At 35.7% G+C, this 20464-nt stretch overlaps 1 protein-coding gene across 3 annotated transcripts in view; it reads right to left on the bottom strand.

Moving 5' to 3' along the window:
• IFT74 (intraflagellar transport 74) overlaps window positions 1–20464 on the bottom strand; it is a 104756-nt gene that overhangs the window by 78711 nt on the left and 5581 nt on the right. For all 3 annotated transcript variants that reach the window (XM_037060619.1, XM_037060618.1, XM_037060620.1), the window contains 6 exons: window positions 15592–15727; window positions 13777–13825; window positions 12259–12357; window positions 12038–12098; window positions 9656–9715; window positions 8488–8549 (listed from right to left, as the gene is read on the bottom strand). In XM_037060619.1, coding sequence (XP_036916514.1) covers window positions 8488–8549; window positions 9656–9715; window positions 12038–12098; window positions 12259–12357; window positions 13777–13825; window positions 15592–15727 — 467 coding nt within the window. The remainder of the gene's footprint in view (window positions 1–8487; window positions 8550–9655; window positions 9716–12037; window positions 12099–12258; window positions 12358–13776; window positions 13826–15591; window positions 15728–20464) is intronic.

The raw sequence follows: 20464 nt of genomic DNA, 5'->3' as shown, positions 1-20464 counted from the left end.
CAGAGTGTATGGGAAGCCCAGCAGTGGCTGAGTACTGCAGTATGAGCACCCAGAGACTTTTTTTAAAAAGTCAAGCTGAGGCTTGCTGGGCAGGAACCCCCATGCAGCTGCTCAAACAACAAAAAAGAAAGAATTGTGAGTGAGATTTGCTCCCACTCAGTGCACCTGGAGGATTGATCAATGGGATGCAAAGATAGATGGTTTCTCGGATCCCAGTCTGCAGAGTGGACAGTGCAGACCAGAGTGCAGTGAAGGCAGTGGGCTGGGAACTGTGCACTTGTGATTACTGAAGGCCAGTGTGAGCCCCCTTTCTTGGCAGAACCACCAGAAAGGAAAAATTGAGCCCAAACCCCCCCACGACCTGCAGGCACACGGAGGATCTGCAGAACTGAATGCAGGTTTAACAGCCTGCAGTGGGCATTTCCATAAGAGTAAGACAACAAGATGAAGGTCTAAAAGGGTCCATTTTGAACTCCCCACAGAGACAAAGTACACTGGGTTCTTGGGCCTTTTTTCACTGAGGCCATCAAAGGCAGGAAATTCAGAAGGTGAGCAGCAAGGGGGATCCAGGGCACTGCCCAGCCACAGTTTGTACATAGAGCTGCGGCCTACATCAAGCAAGAAAGAGCTGACATTCTTACGCAGATATCCCTCCCCTCAACTACCCTGTGAAACAGACAGCTATTTAATCAGAAACTACATATTATTTGAAATAAACTAGGACAGACTAAGATGGGAGGTGTAGGGGCAGAGGCAACATACCCACAAGTCTCCGAGAAGACTGAGCAGTGCCTTGGAGGGGAGACACCGAATACTCAAACTCTTGATCACAACAGAAGTGCTCTCTAGAGGCAGGGGAAGGAGATACAAGCAGTGTTGCCAGAAGCTGGACTATCCCACCCTAGGACTTTGAGCTGATAAAAACCAGATGGATACAGAAATAAGTCAGAAGTTGAACACCAACAAGTGAGACGAATTTCACCTCACTCTTCCTCAGAACTTACATGTGTCTATTTGCTTCTTCCTTCCTTCCTTTCCTTTTCTTTCTTTCTCTCTTTCCTCCCTCCCTCCCCTCCTTCCTCTTTTTCTTTTTCTCCTTTCCCTCCCTTCCTTCCTTCCTTCCTTCCTTCTTTTTCTCTTTCATATGGCCTTTTAATACTTCTCCTTTTACCTCATGCATATTCCAACTAAATCACTATTCTTGGTCTTTTGTTTTTTATTATTTTTATTCACACTATATATGTTTTTTCATATTGTTATTCTAAATCCCACATAGCACCCTTCCCTGGTCTTACTCCATTTTGCCATTTCCTGATCTTCCTTATAATTGTTATAAACTTTATTTTCTCCCATGCTATGCCACATTCCTATTTCTTATTCTTACTATTTCTCCACCATCTATCCTTGCAAAAGCAGTCATCCTTCCTTAAGTCAGGTCACATTCTTTTTCCCCTCTCACGACAGTCTTATTGCCTTTCCACCTTTATAAATTGGGGCTAGTTGGATAAGGATATCATGGTTATTGCTGTTCTTCTCTAACATAACTCCTATTTGTTCACTATTTGTTTGTATTTTAAATTCCATAGGACACTGTCCCCTATTTTGTCTCACTTCATTTTGTCTTTTCCCTGCCCTTGATTAATTTAGTTAGGAATTTTATTTTAATTTTCCCCCCTTTCTTAGCCTGGGCTTTAGTCTTAGTGTTTTCTTCCCTTATTCTCTCAAAATCATTTTGCTTCACTGTAGACAACTCATATTCACTTTTCTCTTTTCCCTTACAATATTCTTATTCCCTTTCTACCCTTATCAATCTTCACTCAGTTGTCATTGCTATTGGTCCCACTGTGGTTTTTCTTCAATTTTGTTCCTATTGGTCCCAATACCTTTTTAATATTATTTCAAAGCTCATAGTTCACTATTCCCTTTTTTACTACATTTTTGCCATCACTCCTCTGTGTATTACTTACATTTTAAATTTTGTTCCCTCTCTTTCTTCATCTCATTTTTATTCCCTACTCTCATTATTTCTCTTCCTGGTCTAAGTATTCCTCCCTCCTTTAGTCATTTTATAAACCCTTCTCCTATCTGATAATATTCTTAATCTCTCTCCACCTTATTAACCTTTGCTCAATGGTCATTGATATTAAGGATGTGGAAGGGAGCTTTTCAGCTGTTATGGGTTTGGTTTTCTGGTAGCACTGCTTTGTTAACCAACACTTGTACAATGGCACACAAGATGTGGTGGGAGTGGTGACTACCAGTAAGCTGGATGAGGGGAGAACACCAACGAATGAGCCACCAACAAGCAAAGCCAAATATAAGAGAGCCCACACAAGCTGAATAAAGGGTAACCCCAGGGCATCCAAATAAGGGATCAAAGAGACTGCACCATTGAGTCCCACAGAACTCCTGCCATATAAGGCCACCCCACAAAGACAGGCAGGCAAAGCAGAGCATCCTGAGATGCAGACACAAAAAAGAAGATGCAGACACCTAGAATGGGGAGACAAAGAAAGAAACCCCAAATGAAAGGAATGGAGGAATCCCAGAAAAAGAGCTAAAGGAAATTGAGGCAAGCAATCTATCAGACATAGAACTTTAAAAAATGGCTAAAAGGATGCTCAAGAAACTCAGCGACAACTTTAAGGAACTGAGTGGGAGCTAGAAAAAACTTAGTGGAAACTACAAGGAACTTAGTGGGAACTGTAGCAGCATAAAAAAGTACTTGGGAACTAAAAACAAGAACCAAGAAATGATGAATACAGTATCTGAAATAAAAAATACAGTAGAAGGAATTACAAATAGGCTAGATGAAGCAGAGGGCCAAATCAGCAAGCTGCAGGACAAGGTAGAAAGAACAGGAAGAACAGCAAAACAAAAAAAGACTCAAAAAGTATGAGGAGAGTTTAAGGGAACTTCAGGGCAGCACGAAATGTTACAACACTTGAATCACAGGAATACCGGCAAGAGAAGAAAAGGAGCAATGGATACAAAACCTGTTTGAAAAAATAATGACAGAAAAGTTCCCTAACTTGGTGAGAGGTAAAGTCACAAAGTTCAGGAAGCATGGAGGGTCCCAAACAGGATGAACGCAAAGAGGCCTACTCCAAGACACATCATATTAAAAATGTCAAATGTTAAAGACAAAGGGAGAATCTTAAAGGCAGCAAGGGAGAAACTGATAGTAATACACAAGGGAGCTCCCATTAGGCTAGCAGCTGACTTCTCCACAGAAACATTACAAGCCAGAAGGGAATGGCAAGAAATATTCCCAATAATGGAAATCCAAAGGCCCGTAACCAAGACTACTCTATCCAACAAGGCTCTCAATTAAAATGGAAGGCTAAATAAGGAGCTTCCCAGACAAAAGAAAACTGAAAGAGTATGCCTCCCCAAACCAGCACTGCAAGACATACTAAAGGGACTGCATTGAGAAGATAAAGGAAAAAAGAAAGGAACCCAGTTACAAATGGAAAAAATGTCAATGAACAAGTACCTATCAATAATAACCTTAAATGTAAATGGATTAATGCTCCAGTCAAAAGACACAGGGTAGCTGAAAGAGTAATAATATGCAACTGGCACATATGCTGCCTACAAGAGACCCACCTCAGAACAGAAGGCCTACACAGACAGAAAGTGAAGNATAATGACAGAAAAGTTCCCTAACTTGGTGAGAGGGAAAGTCACAAAGTTCAGGAAGCATGGAGGGTCCCAAACAGGATGAATGCAAAAAGGCCTACTCCAAGACACATCATAATAAAAATGTCAAATGTTAAAGACAAAGGGAGAATCTTAAAGGCAGCAAGGGAGAAACTGATAGTAATATACAAGGGAGCTCCCATTAGGCTAGCAGCTGACTTCTCCACAGAAACGTTACAAGCCAGAAGGGAATGGCAAGAAATATTCCCAATAATGAAAACCAAAGGCCCATAACCAAGACTACCCTATCCAACAAGGCTCTCAATTAAAATGGAAGGCTAAATAAGGAGCTTCCCAGACAAAAGAAAGCTGAAAGAGTATGCCTCCCCAAATCAGCACTGCAAGACATACTAAAGGGACTGCATTGAGAAGATAAAGGAAAAAAGAAAGGAACCCAGTTACAAATGGAAAAAATGTCAATGAACAAGTACCTATCAATAATAACCTTAAATGTAAATGGATTAATGCTCCAGTCAAAAGACACAGGGTAGCTGAAAGAGTAATAATATGCAACTGGCACATATGCTGCCTACAAGAGACCCACCTCAGAACAGAAGGCCTACACAGACAGAAAGTGAAGGGATTGAAAAAAAAATATTCCAGGCAAAAGGACAGGGAGAAAAAGCTGGGTTAGTAATACTTCAATGAGAAAAAATAGATTTCAAAACAAAGGCCATAAAAGGAGACAGAGGTCACTTCATAATACTTAAGGAAAAGATCCATCAAGAAGACATAAACAGCCCTGGCTGGTGTAGCTCAGTGGATTGAGTATGGGCCTCAGTGGACTGAGCGTGAATCAAAGTGTCACCAGTTCAATTCCCAGTCAGGGCACATGCCTGGGTTGTGGGCCAGGTCCCCAGTAGCAGGGTGTGAGAGGCAACCACACATTGATCTTTTATTCCCTCTCTTTCTCCTTCCCTTCACCTCTCTCTAAATATAAATAAATAAAATCTTAAAAAAATAAGACGACATAAACATTGTAAACATATATGCACCCAACACTGGTGCACCCAAATATACAAGGTAAATCTTGGAGGACTTCAATAAAGATATTGACAGCAACACACTTGCAGTAGGGAATTTTACACCCCACTATCAACAATGGATGGATCTTCAAAACAAAATATCAACAAAGGTAATGTGGCACTGAACAACATTATAGAGCAAATGAACTTAACTGATATATCCAGAACTTTTCACTCCAAGGAAGCAAAATATACATTCTTTTCAAATGCGCATGGGACATTTTCAAAGATAGACCATATGATAGGGCACAAAACAAGCCTCAACAAATTCAAGAAAATTGAAATTATATCAAGCATTTTCTTGGATCACAATGGCTTGAAACTAGAAACCAACCTCAAGGGGAAAACTAAAAAACAATCAAATCCATGGAGACTGAATAACATGTTATTAAACAATGAATGGGTAAACAATGAGATCAAGGAAGAAATAAAATAGTTTCTGGAAACAAATGAAAATTAACACACAATAGTCCAAAAAGCTATTGGATTCAGCAAAGGCAGTCCTGAGAGGGAAGTTCATAGTAACACAGGCGTACCTAGAAAAGACAGAAACATTTCAAATAAACAACCTAACCCTGCATCTAGAAGAAACAGAGGAACAACAACACACAAAGCCCAGAGCAAGTAGAAGGAAGGAAATAATCAAGATCAGAGCAGAATTAAAAGACATAGAGACTAAAAGAACAATTCAAAGGATCAATAAATCCAGAAGGTGGTTTTCTGAAAAGATAAACAAAAATCAACAAACCTTAAACCAGACTCATCAAGAAAAAAAGAGAGAGGACCCAAATAAAACCAAGAATGAAAGAGGAGAAATTACAACCAACACCACAAAAATAAAAACGACCATAAGAAAGTACTACAAACAACTACATGCCAAGAAATTTGAAAACCTGGGCAAAATGAACAAATTTCTAGAAACAAATACCCTTTAATAAAACTGAGTCAAGAAGAAGCAGAAAGCCTGAATGGATAGACTGATAACACATAGTGAAATTGAAGCAGCAATAAAAAAACTCCTGGCACACAAAAGTCTGAACTGGACAGTTTCACAGGAGAATTTACCAAACATTTAGGGAAGAGCTAACCCTGATCCTGCCAAACTATTCCAAAAAATCCAAGAAGAGGGAAGACTCCCAAACTCTTTTTATGAGGCCATAATTACCCTATTTCCAAAACCATATAAAAACACAAAAAAGAAAGAAAACTACAGGCCAATGTTGCTGATGAACTTAGATGCTAAAATGAGGCAACAGAATACTGGCAAACCAGATCCAGCCCTACATTACAATGATCATACACCACGATCAAGTGGTATTCACTCCAGGAATGCAAGGATGGTACAATATACACAAATCAGTAAATGTAATACATCACATAAACAAAAGCAAGGACAAAAATCACACGATCATATCAATAGATGCTGAAAACGTGTTTGATAACGTACAGTACCCATTTATGATAAAAACACCATACATGACAAACCTACAGCCACCATCAAACTTAGTAGGCAAAAAGTAAAATCTTTCCCGCTAAAATCAGGAACAAGACAAGACTGTCCACTTCCATAACTTCTATTCAACATATTATTGGAAGTTCTAGCCAGTGATCACACAAGTAAAATAAAAGGCATCTGAATTGGAAAGGAGGAAGTAAAAATGTCATTGTTTGCAGATGGCACAATAGTGTACATAGAAAACCCTATAAACTCCACCAAAAAACTACTCGACCTAGTAAGTGAATTTGGTAAAACAGCAAGATATGAAGTCAATATTCAGAAATCGAAAGCATTTTTTATAGCAACAATGAAATATCAGAAACAAAATTAGAAAAAATTCAATTTACTATAGCAATAAGAAAAATAAAGTACCTAGGGATAAACTTAACCAAGGAAGTAAACACCTGTACTCAGAAAACTACATAACACTGAAGAAAGAAGTTAATGAAGACACAAATAAATGGAAACATATACCATGATCATGGATTAAAAAAATTAACATCATTAAAATGTCCATACTACCCAAAGCAATCTATAGATTCAACATAATCCCTATAAAAATATCAACGACATATTTCACAGATATAGAACAAATATTTCAAAAATTTATATGAACCCACCCATAACTGCCCCCCAATAGCCAGAGAAATTTTGAGAAGAAGAAAGTAGGAGGAATCACAATACCTGATATCAACCTATACTAAAAAGTCACTCTAATCCAAACAGTTTGGTATTGGTATAAGAACAGATCCATAGTGAAATGGAACAGAATAGAGAGAGCAGAAAAAAAAAACTAGGTCTCTATGGTCAATTAATATTTGACAAAGGGGGCAGGAGCATAAAATGTAGTAAAAATAGTATGTTCAATAAATGGTGTTCAGGAGATCTAGACAAGTACATGCAGCAACAACAACAACAAATGACACTAGACCACCAACTTACACCACACACAAAAATAAACTCAACATGGATAAAAGACTTAAATATAAGTCACAACACCATACAAGTCCTAGAGGAGAAGATAGGTAGAAAAATTGCAGATATTCCATGCACCAGTATTTCACCCATACCTCTCCCAGGGCAAAGGATATAAAGGAAAGAATAAATAAGATTACATCAAATTAAAAAGCTTCTGCACAGCTAAAGAAAACATAAACAAAATGGGAAGGGAACCAACCATATGGGAAAACATAATTGCCAATTATACCTTAGACAAGAGGTTGACCACCAAAATACAAAGAACTCACATAACTCCACACCAGGAAGACAATCTAATTTAAAAGTGGGCAAAGGACCTGAACAGATACTTCTCCAAAGAGGACATATAGAGGGCCCATAGACATATGAAAAAATGCTCAATATCACTAGCCATCAGAGAGATACAAATTAAAATCACAATGAGATATCACTTCTCACTGGTCAGAATGGCCATTATTAACAAATGAACAAACGAGTGCTGGTGAGGTTGTGGAGAAAAGGGAACCCTAGTACACTGTTGGTGGGAATGCAGACTGGTGCAGCCACTGTGGAAGACAGTATGGAATTTCCTCAGAAAACTAAAAATGGAACTGCCTTTTGATCCACTGATTCTACCTAAGAATCCCGAAACACCAATTAAAAAGAATCTATGCACCCCTATGTTCATAGCAGTGTTATTTACAATAGCCAAGTGCTGGAAAAAGCCTAAGCACCCATCAGTAAATGAATGGGTCAAAAAATTGTGGTACTTTTACAAAATGGAATACTATGAAGCAGAAAGAAAGGACCCCTATCCTTCATGACAGGATGGATGAAACTGGAGAGTATAATGCTAAGTGATATAAGCCACATAGTGCCCTGATAGGCTTGGCTCAGTGGATTGAGTGTTGGACTATGAACCAAAGGGTCACTGGTTCAGTTCCCAGTCAGAGCACATGCCTGGATTGTGGGCCAGGTCCCCATTAGGGTATGTGCAGGAGGCAACCACACATTGATGTTTCTCTCCCTATATTTCTCCCTCCCTTCCCCTGTCTCTAAAAATAAAATGAATAAAATCTTTAAAAAACATATAGTACTATTATCTGAACAGAATTTGGGTACTTAACAGTAAATAAAGATAATCAATAATAAAATTTGTATTGCAAGTATTTCAACTTTTTTAAATAAAGTAATGCAACAGGGAAAAATAAGAAAATGTGTAAGGAAATAAACGACTAAGAAGCTTAAACTAGCTCACATATCTCATTTATAAATCTGTTTTATTTCTGACTGGATTGTACTTACGCTTGTCTTTCAGTGAATATGATATCCATACTTTGTGTTTCTCGATCATTTTGAGCTTTAAGCTAAATAAAGAGTTAACACAGACGTGAGGGATAAAACATTGCCATGAAACCAGACTATTTCTTTAAAAATTATTCTGGTTATGAACTATGAGAGATTATTAGAATAATCCTAACACTACATGCAAAGTTTTTAAAAAGTGTTTGTCTCAATTAACAAATCACCATACCAGATAAAGTCTTTTTCACAGGCATGGTAATCTCACATCAACAACATTCATTCTGTCAATGTAAACTTAATTTATGTAACAATAATTTCAAGAATTTATTGGTTGTTCAACAGTTGATTAACAATGTGTTAAATTTAGACCCAACATAAATTTTATTCTGAAGTAATTCAGGACTTCATCTGCACACTTCTAGTTGACTCTACCTGTCCATATTTAGGCTAGGATATGGACCAATCCCAAGCAAGTGACAAAAACATATAAAGAAGTTTTTAATTTTTCCATGTGGTATTAAAAGTTTTCAAACTGGGAATTCTCCTGTGATCTAAAAGCCAAAAATAACTTCACTAAATTAACATGCTTTTAGAATCTCAACTTAGAAAAGAGTCTTTTATAAATTCTATGTTTTCATAGAACTTATTTGATTATATAAAGTATAAGCTATGTAAATTTATAAGTTGTATGTTATTGTTATCCAAGTCTTTCTAATCAAAATAAACTAGCCACTAACATCTCATTTACCAATCAAAAGTAGTCATTATATGATAATTACTTGCTTTTCTCTCTTTATTAGAAAACTCTGTACAAGTGACATAGTAATGTCAACTGAGTATTCAGCTCCATTTGTGCACATATTAAACCAGATTGCAAACTAATTTATATATAAGGAAATATAGATGAGACTCCCTAACTAATGCCAAGTGTAGGACCACTTCAAACATAGCCTTTAGAAAGATAATAAAGTATCCACTTGAGAGAGCCAAAGAACAGGAAAAAGTTTTAAAAGCACAATTAAGGGACTTCAATTATAATAGTGGTATTTAGGATCAGAGTAGTGTCTATCTCTAAGGTCCATAAAGCTTTATCAAACTATTTCTAGTTATAAATGCTTTGTTTTGGAGGATATTATCTATGTGCTCTATTGCTTATATATTTTCTTACCATGTTGTAATCATTCATTACTTCTTCCATATCAGTATTGGTATTAAGTTTATCTACCAACTAAAAACAAAAATACAAAAAAAATCACACATTCTTTTAGTTTGTAAATTTTCTATAATCCATAATATAGGTATTCAATCTTAAAATAATAAAATCATTTAAGCATAATATTTACAAGTATTTTATCTTCTAATATAAAACGAAATATTGAACTACCTAAGTATGCATATACTACTGTGCATAAACTATAGTTTGGGGAATGTAAAGAAGTGAGCAGTAATGAACTACTACTGTTCCTGCAGACTGTACCTTGAAGAGGTTCACCTGCCTGAGGAGATGTCTGAGCTTATAAAGAAGGGTCCAGAGAAGACAAAAGTTTGGGGAAGATCATTCTCTCCCTCTCTCTCCCTCCCCACTTCCCCCACCAACAGGGAAGATGTATGTTAACAGATTTACAAATTTATACCAGTAAACATGTAAAATGATTTTTGTGGTCATCTGAAAAGTAAATAAAATCAACAGATTAAAGTCAAACAGAACACTGGTAAGCCTATTTCAAAACTTTGGGTATGACACCCTCACTGGGTAGCTCAGTTGGCTAGAGTATAGTCCTAACACATGAAGGTTGTGAATTTGACCCCCGATCACAGCATATAAAATAATTAACCAATGAATGCATAAATAAATGGAACAATGAATCAATATTTCTCTCACTAAAATCAACCGATCAATAAATTCTTTTTTAAAAAAAGTTGGCCAACGATAGCAATAGCTAACATATTTTATGCCAAACACCACTCCAAGCCTGTTATACATATTAATTCACTTAATTTCCACAATTACTCCATGAAGTAAATATTATTTTCCACATTTTGCAGATAAAGAAATTAGCAATGTCCTGGCTATTGTGGCTCAGTGGATTGAGTGCAGGCCTGTGAACCAAAGGGTCACCAGTTCGATTCCCAGTCAAGGCACATGCCTGGGTTGTGGGCCAGGTCCCCAGTAGGTAGGGGATGTAGGAGAAACAATCGCACATTGATGTTTCTCTCCCTCTATTTCTCCCTCCTTTCCCCTCTGTCTAGAAAGAAATAAAGAAAGATAGAAAGAAAGAAAGGGAAACTTAGCACATTATGGAGACAGAATTTGAACAAGAGGGCTATTAAAAGCAAACTACTTTGGTGTAATTGATTTGAAGAGACTAACAATCTTCATTAACGTAATATATGTATATTAATATATATATATATCACATTTTCACTTGTGATATAAATAATAAAACTTCAAACTTATTGCACGCTTACTATACATTAGAAACTGGCTAAGTGCTTTCACTTCATCAGATGTTAACTCATTAAATCTACATACAGCATATTTTACATGTTAATATTTTTATGCTAATTTGCCAAATGTACTTAATGCAAATAAAAATACCTTTCATCTAATAAAAAACTAATGTTCTCATATTTAGAACAGAACATCATTTACCTGAAAAAAAGAAAAACTGAGCTAAATATTAAGCCACACAAAATGTTTTTTATAGATTATGTAGCACAACAAATGTGAGAATATTCAGCAAAATTTTGCTTGTAAGTATAAAATATTCACTAAGTATATCATAATTTACCTAACCACTGAAAAAAATGTTTCTTATTTTATGCAAAACTCTTTTAATAGCAGAAGTGAGATAAACACTTTTCTCTTTCATGAAGCCCAGATACCACTACTGCCAAAATCATCTAAAGTTAGAAGAAAAAAAATTCTGATACTAGAAATTTTCATGGGGCCAAGATCACCCCATCCACTGGGGGAGTTATCAACACTGCCAAAAAGATTATTTCTTTTCAAATTTCCCATGAAGAAGCATTCTTGGTGGAAGTATGTTGATGTTACACACTCTATATTCGACAGAAGCAAACACTGTATTTTAAATGAAACATAAGAATGGAGGTACTGCATCCTGAATAATTAAATTTTTAATATTTCATGATGATAACACTCCATAGAAAGATAAAATGTTCTTAGCTAACATTTTAGTACCCAATAAATTTGAGCTACTTTTAAAATGATCACTTTAACACAGGTTGTTAGAGCGAAATAACATGTATGTGAATCAGTAGTTGTAAATAACCATACTTTTTAAAAAAAGACTGGATGAATACTTAATAGATTGATAAGTATCAATCTGTTAAGCCAAATTATTTCTGGGCAGGGAAAGAAGAGAGAAAGCAAAGGGACAGTTTAATCTCTACATGTTCTATAAATTTCAGTCTTTCACAATATGCATGTAAATCATGTATTATTTGGTATTTAAAATAATACATTTTTAAAGTAGTAAAAACAATGAAAATATTCAAAGAAAATTCTCTATGAAAAATCAAATACCATGTTGTAGTCTGCTAGCTGTCCTTGAAAGTCTTTGATTTCAACAGCTAAAGTCTCAGCTCTGCAAGCATAAAATAAATAGTCATTAATTGATAAATAAGCAGATCAACATCATGAACATTATTGATAACTACAAATTCAGTATTAAACTCCTGAAACATGTAACATTAAATGTTACTAATAAAAAAGATATTACATATTTTACCTGCAAAATTACTCACCGCTTTTCATATGACAAATATACTGAATTCTCTTGATTGTACATTTCTATTTCTTTCTGTAGTTTATTAATTTCTGTTGTAAGTTCATTTATTTTACTTCTAAATGAAAACAAATAAATCAGCAATACTTCTAATCAAGAAAAGATATTCTAGTCAGACAAAACAGTAATACAAATGGTTTTTGGAATCTGACTTTAAAATAATTTAAATGGCTTATTTGATTAAGAATGCAGTATATCCCAACTGATAAGAAGCTGACATAGACTCTCGAATTATTAAGAAAAATGACATAAGACCGGAATGGAAACCTGGTCAAACTGGTACAATCCAGAGATGGAAGTAGATGCCTAATTGTTACACTCACAGCTACTGCTACACTCTAGGACATGGTGTCTCAAGAGTGACATTTTAAGTCACTGAATGATACTTATGTGGGATTTAGGGGGGGACTATCCTGTGCACTACAGAATGTTTAACAGCATGCATAGGCTGGAAGCTAATGGCCTATCTTCTGAATCCCACTCACGACAACTAAAAATGTCTAAAAATTGCCAAATGTTCTCTGAGAAACAAAATCACCACCAGTTGAGCATTGCTGTAGAGTTGAACAATTAGACAAATAGCTAGAACTACTCTTTGAGGCAGAATCAGAAATCCTGAAAAAGAGAGGCAATGTAATGATGACAACTGGCTCTATTTTGTTTTCTTCTTTTGATTAAGAAGTGGCTGGATATCAAGAGATGCTATAAACAACTGTCTTACTAGCTTTCTTATTGATGTTAAGGATAGATGGGGAAAACCTACACTTCTCTTTATTTACTTCTACAGGTTTAAGAATCAAAAAAAGTCAGGTAACTGAGACAAAAGAATCAAGGACTAAGAAAGAAAAGTGAACTTTTAAGATACAATAGAAGAAAGGGTTAAATGAAGTGGAATAAGAGAGAAAGAAGATATAGATGAGGAACCAAGAAGAAAATAGTGTAAAAGGGGAAAATGAAGATAAAATAGTAGGACATCAGCAGAGAAAAGGGTAGGGAGAAAAAAAGAAGCTCAGAACTGCATAGAGTTATACAACATAGCTTATGAACTAATTAAAATTAGGCAATATTTGTAGCAACTGACCAAATGTATACTTAGATAAAATTCTGCATTAATAATTGTTCATAAATAAATATATACATATTCCCTTTCTTATTAGATGTCTAACTGGTGATATTTCAATAGTATAAATAATATATTTCAGAACAATCAGTGAAAAAAGCATAAAAGGTTATATTTATCATTAAACTTTTAAAAAGTGAATTTGAAATTTAGCTAACATATATGCAAATATATAAAATTTAAAATCTCAGCCTAATTTCATTATATGTCTATATTGTAGTACAGCCAAATTAACCCAAAATTATGTTAGAATATAAAATAAATGTTAGAAACCAACACATACCTAATTATTTCAATAAGTACCATAGTTAAAATTTCATAATCATGCATAGAAAAAAACATGTTTATTTAACATACCGAAGAAGCCCAAGATAATAAGATTTGTCTAAAATTTGCCTCTGGGGACCTAAAAAAAATTTTTTAAGCATTAGTGTTCAGTTTAGAAATGCCATCAAAATAGCAAATCAAAAGAATTACACTGTACAATTCTGACAGTCCTCATGAATGCCCCAATAAATCTGATAATCAAGAAGAATCACTGAAATGGAAAAGAGAATTAATATGTTAGCATCATAATATAATAGAAGCTTGAATTAAAACCACAAAGATGGGATTAGAAGTGTGGCTATTAAGACAGACTCTTCAGGTCAGGTTGACTAAATGGAAACTGGATAAGGGAGTCTAGAATAGGGCCATTCAAGAGAACTTTCTGCAACAGTGAAAATACTGTGTATCAGCACTGTCCAATAAATGAACTACATGGGGTTACTGAGCACTTGAAATGTGCCTGGTGCTATTGTGAAACTGAAGTTTTATTTTACTTAATTACAATTAGTTTAAACTTAAATAGCTATTGGCTATCATAATGGAAGATGCAGATTTAGACTATGAATTTCTCAGTGTAAGCCAGAGATTATGATTTTTCATAATCTGTCTCAGAGACTTTTTTTATGAACATGATCTTATATTTCAGTAGAATTAAGAAAGTACTCCTAGGTTAAAAGTCCCAAATCTTAAAAGAGATAAGTGCCCTGCAAGGTGTGAGAGGTAAGGCTAGGAAAGTCTAAGTGGAGAAAAGGGAGAAAATGTCTTATTAAAATGGGAAATAGGGTACTAGAACAGGTAAGAACAAAAGACACAACAGATAGGGGTGCATAGTGGTAACAATCAAACCTTTTTTATGTAAGGCTTTGAAATATATTGGTAGAAACTGAACAAAGGATATTTTGTTTTAAAGGAGAACTTAATACAGTATAAATATTTAGTAAATTTGTCATAGAATTTCAGTATGTTTCTAACCTTAATGTTTAACAATATTAAACACATAAACATTTTGATGAACAGTATTTTAAACACTACACAACAATATAATTTTGACTCATTTTTTCACAGTATTGATAATTATTAAGCAAACTTTTCTAAATAATCTATTGGTTTTTAATATTTAGTGAGCTAAGTACATTATAATACAAGTGAGAAAATTTAAGTCTCCTGAAAGGCATGACATGCTATAATAAAGGTAGCCTAATATCTTATAATTGATTTTGTACCAGTAAAATATCTTCATTCCTGATAGTCATCTGTCACAAATACAGAAAATAAAGCACTCATAAAACAGTTCACCATGCTTTGATTTATATACTTACACAGACCAGTTTTTGAATCATAACATATAGTATATTGTTATACCTTTCTAAACATAGACAGAGAAGCATAGCGAGAGATGTGGCATAAATCTGTTAGCCTTATTTCCTTATGTAAGTATTATAACATAGTATTATTTCAAAAAGTAACACTTTTTTGACTTCTCATAAATACACAAATATCTTAATAGTGTCATTTTGATATAGAAATAATCAAAAGTATTTCAGAATAGTTCCATATTGTACTAGAAATTCAATTTTCATTCTTTAGCTTTTCTTCAATTTCAAATTTCTTGAAGGTATAGCAAATCTCTTCATTCAGAAAAATAAAGATCAAAATATATGTATATGCCTCTCTAGTTTACAATGTATTTCACATTTATTCTCTTATTTAACCCTCAAAACAATTTTGTGAATCAACGAACAAGAATTGAGTTAAATAGCCTCGTTCACACTGTAATTCTGATTTAGTAACATGGTACTGTAATATTTCATATACAAAATATACTCATCTTCTTAAAACACATACCTTTAATTCCAGTTTTCATTCCACTCAAACCTTGTTGTGTTACAGGACGATCTGCAACTTTAATCTGAGAAGACAGAACCCCACCAGTCCCCACGGGGCCACCACGAGAGCCTGGTCTTGCTGTTCCAGGTGGCATCTAAATAAGAAACAAGATTTCAGTTTTAAAAAACTAGAAAAACACTGTACCTCTACTATTGTTAATATAAAGAACAGGACTTCCGGTCAAGATGGAGGCATAGGTGGAAACACTGTGCCTCCTCACACAACTAAGTTTAAAGACAATGAAGTTTTAGTAACAAAAACACTGCCAAAACACAGAAAACTGAACTGTATGGAAGTCCAACAACAAGGAACCACTCAGCCAGACCAGTAAGAGGGGCGGAGTCAGTGGCAGAGCGGGGTCAGGCAGGAAAGATCTTAGGTCTGACGGACCCAGGAGCGTAGGCTGTGGCAGTTGGCAGATCCCAGGCATGGGGTGGCAACGGGCAGACCCAGTGAGGGCGCAGGGTGCCTGGCTGACCTTGGTCACACATTCACGCACAGATAAACCAAGCGAAGGAGCGAACAGTGAGACAGACCGCTCAGACTAGGGCCCCAGTGATGGGAATTAGAGCGTGAAAGCACCAATTGGAAAGACTGTTGGGGTCGAGGTGCTGGGAGAGGATCCCAGGCTCACAGAGAGTTCGTTGGAGAGACCCACAGGGTCCTGGAGGGTACATGGGCCCACACACAGGAACCAGCACCAGAGGGGCCCAATTTGCTTGTGGAAAGCCCCAGAGGGGACTGAAATCTGAGAGAGAGTGGAGCAAAGCGCCATTTTTTCCCTCTCTGACCCCGCCCCCACTTACAGCATCACAACCCAGTAACTGAGTTGCCCGGCCCTGGTGAACACCTACGGCTATGCCCCTCATACATAACAAGTACGAACAGACCAAAACATTATGGTTCAAGAACAGCTGAAAGCCCCAGAGCCTGTAATTCTAAGCGACCAACAAATAGCCGACTTTTCAGATGCACAGTTCAAAACAGTGGTGATCAGGATGCTCACAGAATTGGTTGATTTTAGCCACAAATGAGAGGAACATATGAAGGCTAAACTAATTGAAATGAAGGGAAATGCACAGGAAACCAATAGTGATGGAAAGGAAACTGGGACTCAAATCAAGGAGTGGACCAGAAGGAAGAAAAAAATGAACAGAAAAGAATGAAGAAACAAGAATCAAAAAAATGAGAAGAGGCTTAGGAACCTCCAGGAAATCTTTAAACATTCCAACATCTGAATTATAGGGGTACCAGAAGGGGAAGAAAAACAGCCACGAGTGGAAAACTTATTTGAACAAACAATAAAGGAGAACTTCCCCAGTCTGGCAAAGGAAATAGACTTCCAGGAAATCCAGGAAGCTCAGAGAATCCCAAAGAAGTTGGACCCAAGAAAGAACACACCAAGGCGCATCATAATTACATTTCCCAAGATTAAAATGAAGGAGAGAATTCTAGAAGCAGCAAGAGATAAGGGGACAGTCACCTACAAAGGAGTTCCCATCAGACTGTCAGCTGATTTCTCAAAAGAGAGCTTGCAGGCAAGAAGGGGCTGGAAAGAAGTATTCCAAGTCATGAAATCCAAAGACCTACAGCCAAGATTGCTCTATCCAGCAAAGTTTTCATTTAGAATGGAAGGGCAGATAAAGTGCTTCTCAGATAAGGAGTTCATCATCACCAAGCGCTTCTCAAGTTCAAGGAGTTCATCATCACTAAGCCCTTATTATATGAAACATTAAAGAAACTTATCTAAGAAAAAGAACATAGAAATATGAACAGTGAAAGAACAGCAAACTCACAGTTATTAACAACCACACCTAAAACAAAAGTAAACTAAGCAAACAACTAGAACATGAACAAAACCACAGAAATGGAGATCACATGGAGAGTTAGCAACAGGGGAGTGGGAGGAGGAGAGAGGGAGAAAAGGTAGAGAGAATAAGTAGCATAGATGGTAGGTAGAAAATAGACAGGGGGAGGGCAAGAATAGTACAAGAAATGTGGAAGCTAAAGAACTTATAACACATGGACATAAACTAAAGGGGGGGAATGTGGATGGAAGGAGGTGTGCAGGGTAGAGGGGAATGAAGGGGGGAAATGGGACAACTGTAATAGCATAATAAAACATACTAGAAAATCAGGAAGAATTTTTCATTTTGAAAAAGAATTACATATAATTACATCAGAAGATAGCCATTTAAATATTAAAGGGCTTACATTATTCAGCAAGCATTCGTATTATTACTTCAGGTCTACAAAATCCAATATAATGTTATATACCCGAAGGAAAGGACAAGACTCACCTTGTCAGTTCATATACAATAGTATATACAGGCATGGGAATTTATAAAAAGTAATTTGAAAATATTCCAAATGATCCTTACTTATCTTCCTTTTCCTCTTTTCTTTTTTCCACTGACTTCCAAATAATAAAGTAGTACATTAAATTAAATATGTAGCAGAAATTTTAAACAGCCATTCCCATTCATTTTGATTGTTTTTAATTGTTAGCTGGTAGCCTCTAATCCTAACATAGTTCTTAAGTGATTCTGAGAATTAATTGGCAATTATTTTGAGTACAGGGGAGCCAGCAACAGTGACATATTCCAGAGAAAATATGTTGAACACAGAAACACTGTCAACTCCAAATTCATGTGAAATGACTTCAGGGTTATTCTGAATGATCCTTACAAGAAAATGCTGAATTTCTTACTGGGTAAACCTTCTAAATAATTTCTTCAGCTCCATGCAATCATAATCATAACAGCTACTCAAATAACTATGCTACATCTTAAAAAAATATCTAGATGAAAGTCAGAAAAGAAAGTATAGAGAATAGGCTGACAGTGACCAGAAGGAAGAGGGGAGGGAATTTCAGGGGAAATAGGGGAGGGATTTAGAGGAATATATATAAAGGATACATGCACAACAACTGAGAAGGGTGGAAATGGGAGGGAGGGGGGAGCACGGGGGGTGGGATGGGATGGGAGTCATAGACAGAAAACTGTACTTGAAAAATAATTAAATAAATTAAAAAATAAAATGCACATATTAAAAAGATATATATGTATTCACATGAAAATATATTTATGATATATTACTGATATATTTATGATATATCACTGAAAGTAAAGGACAAGAATGTACATGTTATTATCTTTATTTTGGAAAATGCTAAAATCATACAATTATATGTGCGTATGTGTCAGTGTTTGAAAAGAGATGGAAAAAAACTCTAAAAGGATACATGTCATCCTGTTGACAATGATTATACCTAGGGTAGAAGGAGGGAACTCTGACATTTCTTTGTATGTTTTATAATGAGCATTACTATTTTAAAAACAGCAAACATAAATAGGTATAAAGCACCTGGCAAACAGCAGGTGGCCAATGTCCATTTCTTTTTATAAATACTTAATTAAGAAGCATAAATTCTTATTAGAATAATAGAAAAAGATACCCCATTTCAGTACTATCTGTAAATTTAGAAAAATCATTTCAGTATAAGTGGATGATGATGTTGATAATATTACCTGAAACTCTAGAAAAATCTCAAAAATTTAAGAAAACTGATTTTAACAAAATTACTCCATTCCCAAAATGCTGCTCTTGTTAGGAATTAAGCAGAGGACCCCACATTATCTCTACTGTCTAAGCCTGAATGCTTGATATGCACCTTATGTGGTAGTTAAAACTATTTGCTGCAAGCAACAGAGAAATGACTATGAATGTTTTGGTTTATTCATTTCTTGCCATATAAATCTACATTTTATATTAAATTGTCACCACACTGCTTTTTTCTCTCACTGGTGTTTTCCACTTAATACTATATTATATATATATTATTTCCTAAAATATTCTTTAAAAGAATTTTTAATGGCTACCTAATAGTTTAGGATAAAGATAGACATATAATTTATTTATGCTTTATCTGTTGTAAGGTTGTTTAGGTTATATTCAAATTTCACTGTTATAATGATAATGAAAATGTAATAATTACCTTTATAGGATATTATTCTGCTTAGAATTATCAGTTTGTAAAGTTTATACATTTTGTTCTAATACCACACCTTTCTCTTACTGATTCACTGATTTATGACACTCTATCTTACATGCAAGCTGTTAATATTTATCAGAGTTTGTTTCTAGACTAATTTTGCAACCAGAACATCACTTTACCTATGATTTATAATATATTTAAATATATTTCCAGTCTCCACTGGAAAGCAGGGAATGCTGGCAGCAGGCACAACCCACCAACACTGAGGGTTCCTATGGGAAATCAGGCTTGAAGAATACATTGTATCCTTTGAAGCTTGCTTTGCTTTGCTATAGCCCTGTTGGTGTCGACCAGATGTTTTAAGTTCAAAGCATAGGGAGTGAACTCCTTAGCTTAGGAAATACACCTTAACAACCATCTGGCACCTACATGTGTAACAGACCCTAACCTGAAGCAGATCTCTGTGTTTTTTCAATCGTCATCTATAATATCGGTTTTTTATAACTATAGCCTTTGGGCATCGATTGATGAGCTATGCATTTATGTTGTATATCCCTGCACATACTGAGCCCAATAAAAGCCGTCTTGGAGAAGGGCTCAGGGCATCCTCCACTAGAGGGAACTGCCACTCCTTTCCCACCAGAAGAACAGATTGTGTCCGGGACGACTTATTCTCATCTGTGGGGGCCAGGAGAGCTCCTTGGGAGGGGACATCCCACAGTATGTTCTTATTTTTGCTTTTTTAATGTTTTAGATAAATTTTAGAATAGTTTTATAATAATATCCACCACCTCTGCCTGCCACACACACACATACAAACACACTGCTCCCACA

Source organism: Sturnira hondurensis, unplaced genomic scaffold (assembly GCF_014824575.4).
Source record: "Sturnira hondurensis isolate 20B ecotype Veracruz unplaced genomic scaffold, ASM1482457v3 Scaffold0012012, whole genome shotgun sequence".
In the NCBI taxonomy this organism is placed as follows: domain Eukaryota; kingdom Metazoa; phylum Chordata; class Mammalia; order Chiroptera; family Phyllostomidae; genus Sturnira; species Sturnira hondurensis.
Note: the sequence above shows the minus strand (reverse complement) of the source record. Positions and strands in the feature narration are given on the sequence as shown.